This window comes from Amphibalanus amphitrite, unplaced genomic scaffold (assembly GCF_019059575.1).
Source record: "Amphibalanus amphitrite isolate SeventyFive unplaced genomic scaffold, NRLGWU_Aamphi_draft 000392F_arrow, whole genome shotgun sequence".
NCBI lineage: Eukaryota > Metazoa > Arthropoda > Thecostraca > Balanomorpha > Balanidae > Amphibalanus > Amphibalanus amphitrite.
In genome coordinates, this window is record NW_024881886.1 from 49,271 (window position 1) to 62,157 (window position 12,887).

Sequence of the window (12,887 nt, forward strand, 5' to 3'; positions counted from 1 at the left end):
GGACCCCGCGGACCCGCCGGCCGCCGCTCACGTGGGCGCCCGGCGCCCGCTCCGGAACGGGGCGTAAACAATCAACGCTACCTGCGCCAGGCGCCGCGCGCAGAGTCGGGTGCGACGCGCCGTGGGTGGCTACCGGCGCGGTGGCGCCAGTGGCGTGTAAAAAATAGCAGCTCAGTTCGCCGACGTCGTGTGGGTTCACCTTCAAGGTTTCCTGTGGATTACGGCTGCTTTTTGTCGGCCTTGTTTTCTCACTAACTAACGCGCTCTGTGGTGCGCCGGCCGGCGGGTCGGCACCGCGACGACCCAGAAATCGCTCACCCTCATGTGCCACCTAACCGGCCGGGCTCTAATCAGTGTGATTAGGCGGTGCGGGACGGGCCGGCGCGGCGCCACCTCGGCCGCCGCCGACCGCTCCATCACAGCCGGCCGCTATTAGTTAGCGGCCACGTCATCCATCAGGGGGGCGTTGTTTTCCGGCCGATGATCTTAATAATATGACGGCGGTCGTCCCGGGCGGCCGAACGCCGCCAGATTCGTACGTTGCGGCCGGGCCCGGTTATTTTCAGAGGACCGGCCGCCGCCCTACCTGACGACCCCGGCGACCTGGCGACCCGGCTGACCTGGCGCCAGCCTTGGTCGCAGCCTCCTCTCCGCCGCCCCTCTCCGCAACCTCTGAGAGTTACCACCATGGCTCCACCTGCGCCGCCTCGCAGCCGACGTGGCTCGGCTCGGCAGCTTATTTTCCAACCGGGCATTCCGACGCCGAAAAACACGCCGATGGGCTGAATAAATTCACCTGTCGTCGTGCCGTTCGGAGGCGATTTCCACATGTAATCCATTACCAAGACAATTAGAGGGTCTGTTAATGGGTTTTCGATAGGGATCCGGTGAATACGCTCTGATTGCCGGCTGCCGCAGCCGAGCGCAATAATGACTGATCCCACGGTGGAACGGGACCGGGTCACGGCCCGAGCGGCGCACGGCCGAACTGCTGATGCATCCGAGATTGTGCATGTCAGGCTTGCACGGATCGCGTGGAATAATGGGCGCCGGGTATTCCTTGGAGTGGAACCGTGAGTTAGGGCCTGTTGAACAGATAGTCGGCGTCTACTTGTTTGTGTAGTTTGCTGCTCGAGCGAGTTGTTTTTATCTACTGGTAGGGCATTTGTATTCATCGCCACTCCCGTGTGCTACAGTGTGTGCTCGCGCCGGCGAAACCACCACGATCTGTCGGTGTGTAGGTGTATCTGTGTCTGTGTTTCTGTCGACGTGTCCTTGTGTCTGTGTCGGTATGTCGGCGGATCCTTGTCGGTGTCCGTCGGCGCCTGTCGTCGGCCCGGCCGCGACCGATGGCCGTTGAGCGGCGCACCCGGCGCTGCTGTTTTTGCCGCCGCCGGCCCGCCGCTCTGCCCCGACTGATTGCCGTGCTGGGGTCGCGCAGCGCGGCGGCGCCACGTTCTTGCGGCCTCGTGCGGCGGCTCCGCGTCCTCTCGCGTGGGCGGCGGAGTGCACGCGCCGCGCCCTGCGTGCGCTGCCGAGCGGCCGGGGTGGTGGTTACGGCGGGCGCGGCGGCTCCCCGCGGCCGTGCTCCGCCGGCGGCGCGCCCGGCGGGCGGTGCGACTGCATCATTATCGATCGGTCACACGCATACACCGACACGCGCCCGGGAGGGCCGGGGGTCTGCGGAGTGCGCCAGAGTGTCGTGTGTCGGCAGACGGTCATCTCGGCCGGACGGGATGCTCCCTCGGCGGCCCCAGCTGGCCGGCCGCCAGCTTCGTGATGGCGCTGAGCGGGCCGACCGCGCGCCGGGCCGACCGGTGAAAGTGGTACCGCCGCCGCCGCCACGGCCGCGGTCACGGCCGCCCCCGCCCCCGCCCCCGCCCTCGCCCGCTGCTCAGTGCTCGGTATCGGCCCTGATACAGATACAAAGCCGTCCCCTGCACTGAATTATCGGAGTGTCCCTGATGAGTTGGACGTGGCGCTCAAAGTCCCGGCTATTGCGCCTCAGACATTGGTCCGGTGGATTCCCGACATTTGCAGCGGTAGATAGTCGAGCTTGGGTCATGGGTGAAACATGACTGACCATGGGGCGCTGACGGACAAGGCTACGCTGTTTTTGCCCTGTTGGTGTTGCACTGAAGATATTCATAAGACAAGGAGCACATGCATGTGCTGCTGTCATGTTGTGGGGCTCATGCTATCCGTGTTATTAAGCTGTCCCATGCAGTGAAGGTCACACGCTACCATGTTTTGTTATGGCTTTATGCCGTGCGGCTGAATGTTATGTTGCCTGTTCGACTGGTACCGCAAGGTGTTTTATACTGTCCTGGTGTTGGCCCGTTCGTGCCCTGCCTTGTAATGCCGAGTTTCTGTGAGTGGTGGCTGTGTTTTGTATATGGTACCGTGCCGTCGGTCACGCAACGCCGCGCCCTGTTCTATGTGGCAGCGTTAGATCATGATAAGTTGCCGGTACCTACTCATTTACCGCTCCCTGTGTCATGTTACCCCCGTCAGGCTCCTCACAGGCCTCTTCTCTCATCTCGTCCAGCTAACTATCTCCATTATGTAAACCCTTTCACGACACAATTCCTCCACTGCTCTGCTCTTCATTGTTTCATCGTTAGCTCTATACATAGTCTGCCTTGTCCAGTATGCTGACAGATGTATTTTCTCTGTGTTCTCAGGCGAGCGCACCTCCGAGTGTGCCTGGAGCGACTGCGTGACCAGGTGCCCCCCGGCCCGGACGCCAGCCGACACACTACCCTTGGCCTGCTCACCAGGGCCAGGGACTACATCCGGGTCAGTGTGAGGGCGACCAGGGAGGTCAGGGGGCGGGCGGGCGGTCAAAGGGGGCGGGTCGGGGCGGGCGGTCAAAGGGGGTGGGGCGGGCGGTCAAAGGCGGCGGGTCGGGCGGTCAAAGGCGGGCAGACTGGGCTGCGGTAGGAGGCGGGATATATTGGAGAGATGGAAAGGGACTGGTCTAGCGATAGGCGTGGTCTGGTGAAAGAAGGGATGGGATTGTTTTGTAGGATATGAGGGATAGCTTGATAAGAGAATATGCCACTCAGACGAAAAGATAGGTCTGCGGGTATGGATGGGCCGACATCCATACAGTCTCTCTCACAAATGAGCCTGGACAAAGGATGGCTTTCAGCGTCTGATATATGGTTCCTGTGGGTCTCATTGGCCTCCCATGCGCTCGTCACTGGGGTCGTCAGCGGCTCGTCTGTTCTGATCGACAGCCATCAGATGACATCTCCTTTGTTCCCTGTGCTAGTCTGCTGCGCCGCTCCGCCCCTCGCTCCGCCCTGGCTCCGCTCTCTCCTCTCGTTGCTCTCCTTGCTCCTCTCAGCGCTCTATCGTCGCGTCCTCTCCTCCGCCCGACCGATGATGATAGTCTTCTCGGTCTGATTCCTGTCGACGCCGGCACCGATTCCTCTGCCGCCGCCGCCGCTCGATGCGTTAGCTCGCTCGGCAACCGCGGCCGGTCGGCAGGCCCATGCGCGGCGCTGCTGGAGCCGCGTGACGCTGTCGCCATCACGCTGCGAGCACGTGATCATGCCGCCGCCACCGCCGCCACTGCCGCCGCCGCCACCGTTCTCTGCCCGCTCTGGCTGTTTGTATCGGCTCATTACATACACCGGGACGCCGGCGGCGGGAATGACAGTTTTGGCCGAGGGTGTTGCTCATAGCATGACTGTGACATCGGGCGAACCATTTGTCACTGGGCGTCATCCGACCCCCGCGCGCGACAGTCTCCCGACTCCGGGATGCGGTAAGCACTAGGTCGTGTCCCTCCTGGCTGCCAGTTCAAGTGCCGCTAATTTTTGCGGATATTTTTCGTCGTTTTGGTCATGCCTGTCCCAGACGAAATTGCGTTCTCAGAACGTGTACCTTGCGTCTGCCAAATGTGCTCGCTGCCAAACGGATAGCGCTTCATTTGGTTCGTGTTAGTAGCTGAAAGAGGACGACTGGCACATTGAGGAAACTCAGCGGAGCAGACGCGGGTTCGGGTGGCCGCCGGAACCTCTGACAGCGGCGGCGTCTGTGCCGGCCACGGCGGCAAAAAGTGCCGACTGCCTCTCTCCGCGGCCGTTCGCTCTGCGTCTCCCGGTCCGTGTAAATCAGAGCGTGCACCGGGGCCGGACTGGTGATAATAGGATCACTGATTAATGGTGGGGAGCGGTGGGGTGCGTGGCGCGACGGCCGACGCCCCGGGCGCCGCGCTGCCGGGGAGAGGCAACTCATGTCGGACGCTGCAGACGGGGAGATGAAACCGCCGTGTCTCCTCTCTGAGGGCACGAGAGCTAGGGGAGGGTATATGCCTCAGGGTACGTGTCTGGACCGCCTGATGCTTCGTAGACTGTTCTTGTGATGATGGCGAGGACGTGCTTCTAGCTACGTTAGGGATGTTATATTGGAATGAATGTGGTTTCGGTTTAAAGCTGTCAGGACACAGAAATGAGGGCGCGTAGTGACCCGTAGGAATGATTGTGAGCTTGTTGATTCTAGCTTGGAGTTACTTGAATATGGGTCTAGTAAGTTTGGCGTCAAAACATCGGCTGTCTGGCAGCGGAGTGCTGTGACACTTAAAATTCGCAAAAAGTATCACAGAACACTTCGTTTCCTATGAGAGTTGACTCAGTGACTGCAATAGAAGGGTTCTGGTAAATACAGGCTGGTTTTGGCAGGCGTGCATAATCCACTGCGGGCTGTGTCATTGTTCGCCACTGGCTCCAGCTGGTTGGCCGTGGAGTCGAGTTTTGACGTAGCAAGGCCAGGCTGCCTCTCACTTTCCCTCCACCGCGGCTCTGGCGCTCCGCGAGTGCGCAGTTTTCCGCACAGAGTCGGCATCGCGGGCCGCACGGCGGTGACAGATTTTAACGAACCGTCATTATTTCACGGCTGGCTGGTTGGCCGCGGTCCCGCAGCGCGCTGCCTTTTCGCTGCCATCTTGATAACGCTATCGATGGCGTGGCCACCGCTATCACTGTGTCATTTCATGCCGCGCTGGCTCACCAAAGGGAAAATTGCGGGCGTCGCTCGCACTCGCGGCCACACTCGTATGTGCCGCTCGCGGCGCCAATCGGACTCGGTCGTCTGATCCGGGCCGGCTTTTCGGGGGTGCCGCGGCGGGCCGATTCCAGGGCGTGCCGTGTCAGCCGCGCTGATAGCTCTCGGTGCTGACAATAGACTGCGGAACGGACTCCAGTTGCGCGGCGTGAGAGACGGCGCCGTGAAATGCGCGTGCTGTGAGCTCTGTTTGTGGCTCGCCGTTCGCGAATGGCCAGGGCGTTGCCGCTGATGGCCTGTCGGCGGACAGACCGTCTGCGAGGCTCATCGGTGCCAGACTGTTTGCACTGCGGTTCTGAAGGGTTCTCCGGTGCTTTTGTGTGCCACATTGGCAGTGCTAGCGCGCCTGGAAACGCAATCATCTCTTTCTCTCTTTCTCTCTCTCTCCCTCTCTCTCTCTCTCTCTCTCTCTCTCTCTCTCTCTCTCTCCCTCCCTCTCCCTCTCCCTCTCCCTCTCCCTCTCCCTCTCCCTCTCCCTCTCCCTCTCCCTCTCCCTCTCCCTCTCCCTCTCCCTCTCTCTCTCTCTCTCTCTCTCTCTCTCTCTCTCTCTCTCTCTCCTTTCTCCCTCTCTCTCTCTCCCGCGGACTGCGGTGTGGGTGTTGGCACTGTCGGGCTGCTGTCGAACTCGGAGAGACGGAAACTGTCTGCGGATGATGACACGACCTGCGGGAGAGCAGATAGCATGACCGAAACACTCGCGCACCCATCACGTACCCACCATTCACCCATCAGGCACCCACCGTGTACCCACTGAGCACCCATCGCACACCCGCTGAGTGTCCATCACGCACCCCTTGCGCACCCTCCTCGCACCCCTCGCGGGCTAATCGCCACTCTTCCTCACCGACACACGTCTGCTCTTTTCAACACAGAGGCGAGCGGCTACCGAAACTCGGTCGCATTGTGCTACCCCGCCGGCCTCTTGAGTGAACTCTGTGACGTCCAGACTTGTGCCAAGGTCCCAAAAAGGTCCGAGATCCAGGGTTCGCAGAGTCCAAGGTCTGGGACCTTGATGGATCCTGGACCTTGCATTGTCATTTTTGTCGTGAGACCTTGGAAACCCAGGACCTTAAAACATCCATGTGCCGCAAGACCTTGGAATCCCAGGACCTTAACATTTGCATATGTCGCGAGACCTTGGAATCCCAGGACCTCAACATTTGTATATGCCGCGAGACCTTGGAATCCCAGGACCTCAACATTTGCATATGTCGCAAGACCTTGGAATCCCAGGACCTCAACATTTGCATATGCCGCGAGACCTTGGAATCCCAGGACATCAACATTTCATGTGACATCAACATGAGACCTTATAGAAACCCAGGACCTCAACATTTCATATGCCGTGAAACCATGGAAACCCTGAAACCATGGAAACCCAGGGGGTCAGGACCTCAAAATTTTGATATGCTGGAAGTGGAAGACCCTGCAGAATGCAGACCTTCAGTCCCAGTTTTATTATTTGTCATGGGATCTAAGGAGAAGGGTCTGGATCTATACCATCATATTCTTGAGGGACCTCAAGAATCCTGGAAGCTGGACCATGAGGTTTATGTTGCACATGGCCACTAAGGACCCTGCACTAGGTTTTGTCTGTAAACACTTCAATAAATATCTATGGTTGAGCCACTGAGCGACCAGCTGCAAGGGGCTAAGATAGATAGGTACATGAAGAGAAAATGAACCAGACTGTGTAGACATATACAGAGCCAAATCATTGTCATGGCTGTGAGGCAGAACTGGAACAAGAGACCTGGTAGCTTTTTACATTATCAATGTTATGGATTATGAAACTGTCAAACAGTGGTCAGTGGTGGTTTGGAAAGTTTTTTCTTCTTCTAATCTCACCTCACATATTTTCTGGGCCTTGTTTTCTGGGTTGTGATATGCCGGGCTTGAAGCTACTTGGAAGCTACCCTGACGCACTGACCAAGCAAGTGTCAAACTTATTCGATTTGCAAGTCATCAAATCACCATTGCGCAATGAGCATCCAATATAAGCAATGATTCCATGACAGTTCAACTTTTCCGTTTAGCAGGTTTTCGTCGGACAATTTTTCGTCTGCAGATTTTCGTCTGCAGACTTTCGTCTATGCATTTTTCGCCTGTGCGTTTTTAAGTCCGCGCATTTTTTCGTAAGGACATTTTCCGCCTCGTCCAGACGAAAAAAATGCCGGACAGTAAAACACTCCGACGAAAAATGCACCAAATCAATTCGTACAGACGAATAAATGCAAGACGAAAAAGTCAGACGAAAATCTGCCGACGAAGAACCGTCTGACGAAAAACTTGTCAGATGGAATTTTGTTCAGTCAGAGCCTTCAAGCTAATGTGAATGAACAGTAAGTAAGGTTTGCGCTCGCTGATACTCTAATTCTATTGGCTTAATCGATCAGTTTTTTCTGTGAGCGCTCGCGCAAACAAGACTTAGAACATATTTGAGTTTTTATCCAGGGCCCTGCTCGGTCGCTGTTTTTATATCAGCGTGCTGTCGGTTATTGTTGGCGCGGCTTGGCCTCTTATTGGTCTAACGAATAGACCACTTGAATTCGACCAATGAGGAGCCAAGAAGTTAGCAGCATGGTCGCAGCCTGCTGATAAATAAACGGGGTGCGAACAGAGCTCTAGGTATTATGTAACTGAATGTGCAGAAAATCGAAAGCATATACCTATCCAATTCAATTTTCCATTTTTTTGAAGCCTGTAGGTTTTATTTCTGGTTTTTTATCTTGCCTGAAAGAATGCTTGGATTTCTGTCTTCAATAACTGTGAGGTGCTATCCTACATTTCTAATGATCAGGTAAGATTGATTTGAAAGAACATGACAATACAAAATGCAAGGTACCTATTACCTACCTAACGGGTGTCAAGTCCAAAATGAGACAAAATTGAAATCGCTCTATTTTCAACCTCCCTTTAGATATTCACCTGAAATTTGGACAGAATGTCCATACGTGAATTGCACGAGCATGATGTTAAAATATTGTGGCTACGTATTGAGGTCAGTCGTCATGGAGCCTTTGAGCAAGCAAGCCGCAAGAGACACTGTCGCGAGAGTAGTTGACAAAACTCGAACTTGACTAAGGCTCAGGTTTTCCGCCACGTTAAATCGCTTGGTATTCCACGATCGACTGATATATCGCGTTATCAATACATTCCTAGACAAAGGACACATAAGACGAGCTCAGAATGGCAGGCCTGCTCCCAAAATGTCCGCAAAGAGTCGCCAAGACCTTGTTCGCATGGCAGACGGCAAAGTCGGCGTCTCACTTCGTCTCTTAGGCCGCAGCTTTGGCATAACGCATGGCAGAGTGAGACAAATTCTCAGAGAGGAAGGGGTAAGATATAGGATGCGCCAGAAAGCTCCTCAGGTATCTGCTCAGCGAGAACAATCTCAAAAGGGCCGCCTGCGACCCCTGCCGGGGAAAACTGGAGTGCCACTCGAGAGCAAGATGTCATCATGGACGATGAAAGCTACTTCACCTACACTGGCTCAGAAATGCCACAAAACCGTGGTTTTTACGCTGGGCCTGGTGGAGACACACCTTCGAATGTGACGTACCGTCCGATAAGGAAGTTCCCACGTACGCTTCTTGTGTGGATAGCCATATCACCCAAGGGAGTACCAAAACCAACAATTGGCCCCAGTTCAACAAATGTTAGCGCCCATGTCTACATCACAAAGTGCCTGAACAGCAACCTCAAACCGTTCATCGAGGCCAGCTACCGAAAGGGTGGATAGGCATTTTGGCCAGACTTGGCTTCAGCTCATTATGCACGTGCCACGTGCCAGTTTCTGGAGGAAGCTGGCATACCTGGTATTTAATCCGCGAGGAAAACCCGCCGAATGTCCCGCAGCTGGGACCAATTGAGGACTTCTTGGGCATACTTAAACAAGAAGTCTACCGCGGTGGCTGGACAGCGTCATCTGATCAGCAGCTGCGTGCCAGAATCCTGAGCAGCATCAAGAAAATTGTCCCGGAGGTGCCGCGATCGATGATGAAGATAGCGGGAGAGCACGTGCGTCTGGCAGACAGGCATGGACCCCTGGTTCAGATTCACTAGTACCAGTGGACTGGCGACAGAACAAGGTGTATGTGGTGAAAGTTTCGTTAAAATATCTTATAATACACAGTGTCTACCTTAATTTTGCGTTTGTCCCATTTTGAACTTGACACCCGTTATATTTTTATGAATTTGTCCGGCTAAAGAAGGAGAGATTGATATCATGATTCATCTTTAACTTTGACTTGTGTTGAAGCTCCCCCTACCTATGTAGTATGTTGGTAAATGATAAAACCACCACAGGTTTGCATAGGTTCTGCCCCTTTCAATGTTGCTGGGCATCTGTTGGCAGAATATTTAGAAGTAAGCCTGCTCATCAGAATGTTAGTTTAAGTTCTTGTTGTGGGACGCTGAATACTTTGGATCCTGAGATGTATTCTTGCCGTGGGACCTTGAGGACTGTGGACCCTGAACTCTGAAGTGTATACTTATCATGGGACCTTGGGGACTGTGGATCCTGAAATTCACGCTTGTCGTGGGACCCTAGGGACTGTGGATCCTGCAATGCATTCTTGTCGTGGGACCTTGGGGACTGTGGATCCTGCAATGTATATTTGCCGTGGGACCTTGGAAACCTTGGATTCTAGAAATTGAATTTGCCGTGGGACCTTGGAAACCTTGATTCTAGAAATTGAATTTGCCGTGGGACCTTGGAAACCTTGGATTCTAGAAATTGAATTTGCCGTGGGACCTTGGAAACCTTGGATTCTAGAAATTGAATTTGCCGTGGGACCTTGGAAACCTTGGATTCTAGAAATTGAATTTGCCGTGGGACCTTGAGGATCCTGGATCTTGATTTTTGGTCACGGCACAAGTCTGGTGACGTCTATTGTCCCGGCTGGACAGGCTGACCCGTGTCGTTCGCCTCCCGTCGGGCGCTCCCCATTTCCTGTCCCCGCTGTCCCCCACCCTAGGGGGAGGGGACAGCCAGTACCCGATCAGATTGACAGAGCCCGAATGAGCAATACGGGAAATCGGCGAATACGGGGAAATTGGGGCTCAGCTGGTGCGGAATGGCGACGGGGACGGTTAGAGGAGGCTCTCCCCGGTCCGACCGAGGGGTCTTCTGTCCCCGCACCGGCATAGGACACATCGATCCTTCGGCAAACACTGAGTTGGCCGTAAATAACGTCATGCCGACGGCGCCGCAGAGCAGTGTCCTTTGTTGTCTGCGGCGGCGGGAGCAATAACGCTGGCGGCGGTTCCGACGGCAGCGACGGCACCGACGGCTACTGATCCGACGGTCAACATTGCTAACCGGCCGTCTATTCGGCTCCTGTCGAACTGTGTCGGACGCCGGGGAGTGGCACGGTCGGTCCCTCGGGGGCTTTTCCGCCGAACGGACGGGGCTATCCGATGGCCGCCGGCCGTGGTGAGTCGATCGGCAGGGAAGTGGCAGGCGTGGCGGGCGTCCCTGGGGCCCCCGCTCGATACGGACAGAACGCGGCCCGACTGCGGAGAGAACTGCAGGAGAGGGATGGATGGAAGATCAGAAGAGAGAGAGAGAGAGAGAGAGAGAGAGAGCCGAAGCTTCCGTTAAGTGGTAGTAGACTGATCAAAGCCAGGCTTAAATTGGGGCCAACAGAAGCTCTGAACTGGGACTGGGTCAGTATAGCCTGTGTCAGCATTGTTGACCAGCGCAGCTCGTTTTTTTTTTTTTAGCTATCAGGTCCTAGAATCGCTGCAGCGCCTCGTTGCATAACCCTCCTTGAATGCTACCGGGGTGTCTCGGCGCGAGTACCCTGCTTAGCATCTCGATCGGGCACCTGTCGCCTGACAGATCGGCTACGGTGCAACTGCAGCCACCAGAATATGTTGCATGTTGCGCAGTGGATACCGGTTATAGCGTCCTGTTTGGGGACGCATTGGACGTTGTGACCAGTGGTGTCAATTTCAGAAAACGTATATCCAAAGTCCGTCCAATGTCCAATGCTTACGTTGATTGTCCGTCCAAAAAATGTCCAAGCCAGCCATTTGTCCAAAGATGTCCGACACCTACGCAATAGTTTACACTCAACACTGTTATTTAATTTGCTTTTCATGTACATACCGTTACAAGCTCAAAAGTGTTAATCATATCGAAAGCTGAGCTTTCTAATAGCCAATTAATGTTAAAAACGACAACTTTTTTTTAAAATGTTGAGGTGTAGCAAGCGATTGTCCAAAGCTGTCCAAAGCCTGCTGCCATTGTCCAACCGAATTCCGAATTGGACATTGGACAAAATCGGAATTCCGAAGATTCAAGTTCCGATTGAGAACACTAGTTGTGACATGTTACCCAAGGATTGGGAGACGCTTGGTGATGGTCTCGCTTGCACGCCTTGAAAGCGCCTCGAGCGTTCCAAAGACACCCTGGAGACGCTTTGAGTGGCTCGCAGACGCTCTAAACGTCTTGCTCGGAGGCCCTGGGACGCTCAGAGGCGCCGGAACACAGCGTGGGGCACAGTTGGCGGTCCATTGCAGCCCAGCGCGCCGCCGGCGGGCAGCCTCGCCGCGTGCCCTTTGCTCCCCATTGTCATGCAGTGGCCGTGCCGCGGCCCGGGGCCGGGCGTTTTCCATCCCGTCTCGGCCGACTACCAGGCCGATGTGTGGCGATTGACCCGTGCACCGGCGACCCCAATTTGACCGGGCGCGCTGCCGTCGGGCCGGCGCACTGGCATGGACTCGAGCGGGGAGCGAGACAGCCTGCTGGGCTGCGATGAAGACGAATGCTGATTGGGCGGGGGAGGGGAGAGGAGAGGCTGGGTGTTGTTGAGATGGTGCGTGCCGAGTCGGGAGCCATGGTGCCTTTCAGCTCCGACCTATTTTGAGCAGATTGGCTGCACAATGTCTCACTATATTTAGTTTTTTTTTTTGTAGATGTTGTCTTTACTTTACTGAACCTTTGGTGTTTTTTCAGTTTGTTTCATGTGTTATTAAACTCTGAACACATATGTATTATCATATGGGATACGCACCATGCCTTATTGTCATGCATAGTTTGCTCAAAGCCGCATACAGGCTGATTATTTCTCCAAACTTCCTAATTAAACCCACACAGAGCCAAGTGTTTGCGTCGGGCCGTATCAGTTCCCGCAGCCGACACCCCAAAGTAATCACCCTGCAGTCGCATTAGCATTTCTATCCGAGCTCTATGCGGGGACGGAGTCGTCCTTCTGACTACCGCGCCCAGGCGAGATTAACGAACTTGTCCAGTGTTTATAAACACCGGCCGCGCGGTGATGAACTGGTCCGGTGCCTCGCTATCTGGGGGCAGCATTCCAGGGGCTGCCCCGGCTCCGGCCCCGGCGGCAGCAGCTCGGACTGAGTCTGAGCGCAGACTATTGGGTGGTTGGATAGTCTGATAGTCTGCTGGAATGACAAGTCTGTCGTAAAATCTGGTTGGGGCCGGTTTGAGACCCGTCGCGCTGCTCGCTATCAACCCGTTAGTCTGAAGCTGCTTGTGTACCAGGATGTGTAACCAGTTTTGTTCCTCGATCTGTAGTCATGCCTCGTCGTGTCCCGAGTCTGGTCTTTCTCCATTCCTCGTCTCACGAGCAACGACCTATACCGTCTAAAACGCCCGCTCATGAAACGGTTGCCTGTCTGTGACCTGTAACGGCTGGAGTGTCGCGGGCGGCCGGCTGCTCGGTTCTGAGGAAGTAATCAGCATGACTGCGGCACGGCCGGCTCGGGCTGAGCGGGGCTGAACTGGCGTGCAGCTGCGGTGTGCGGCGGCACGTGAGGTCGACCCACCACCGCCCGATGTC

General features: G+C 55.4%; 1 protein-coding gene across 1 annotated transcript in view; it reads left to right on the forward strand.

The window, feature by feature from the left end:
- The window catches only part of LOC122390341 (max dimerization protein 1-like), a 37,188-nt gene that overhangs the window by 17,807 nt on the left and 6,494 nt on the right, over positions 1 to 12,887 (forward strand). Inside the window, exon 4 of the mRNA XM_043383176.1 lies at positions 2,685 to 2,799. Coding sequence (XP_043239111.1) covers positions 2,685 to 2,799 — 115 coding nt within the window. The remainder of the gene's footprint in view (positions 1 to 2,684; positions 2,800 to 12,887) is intronic.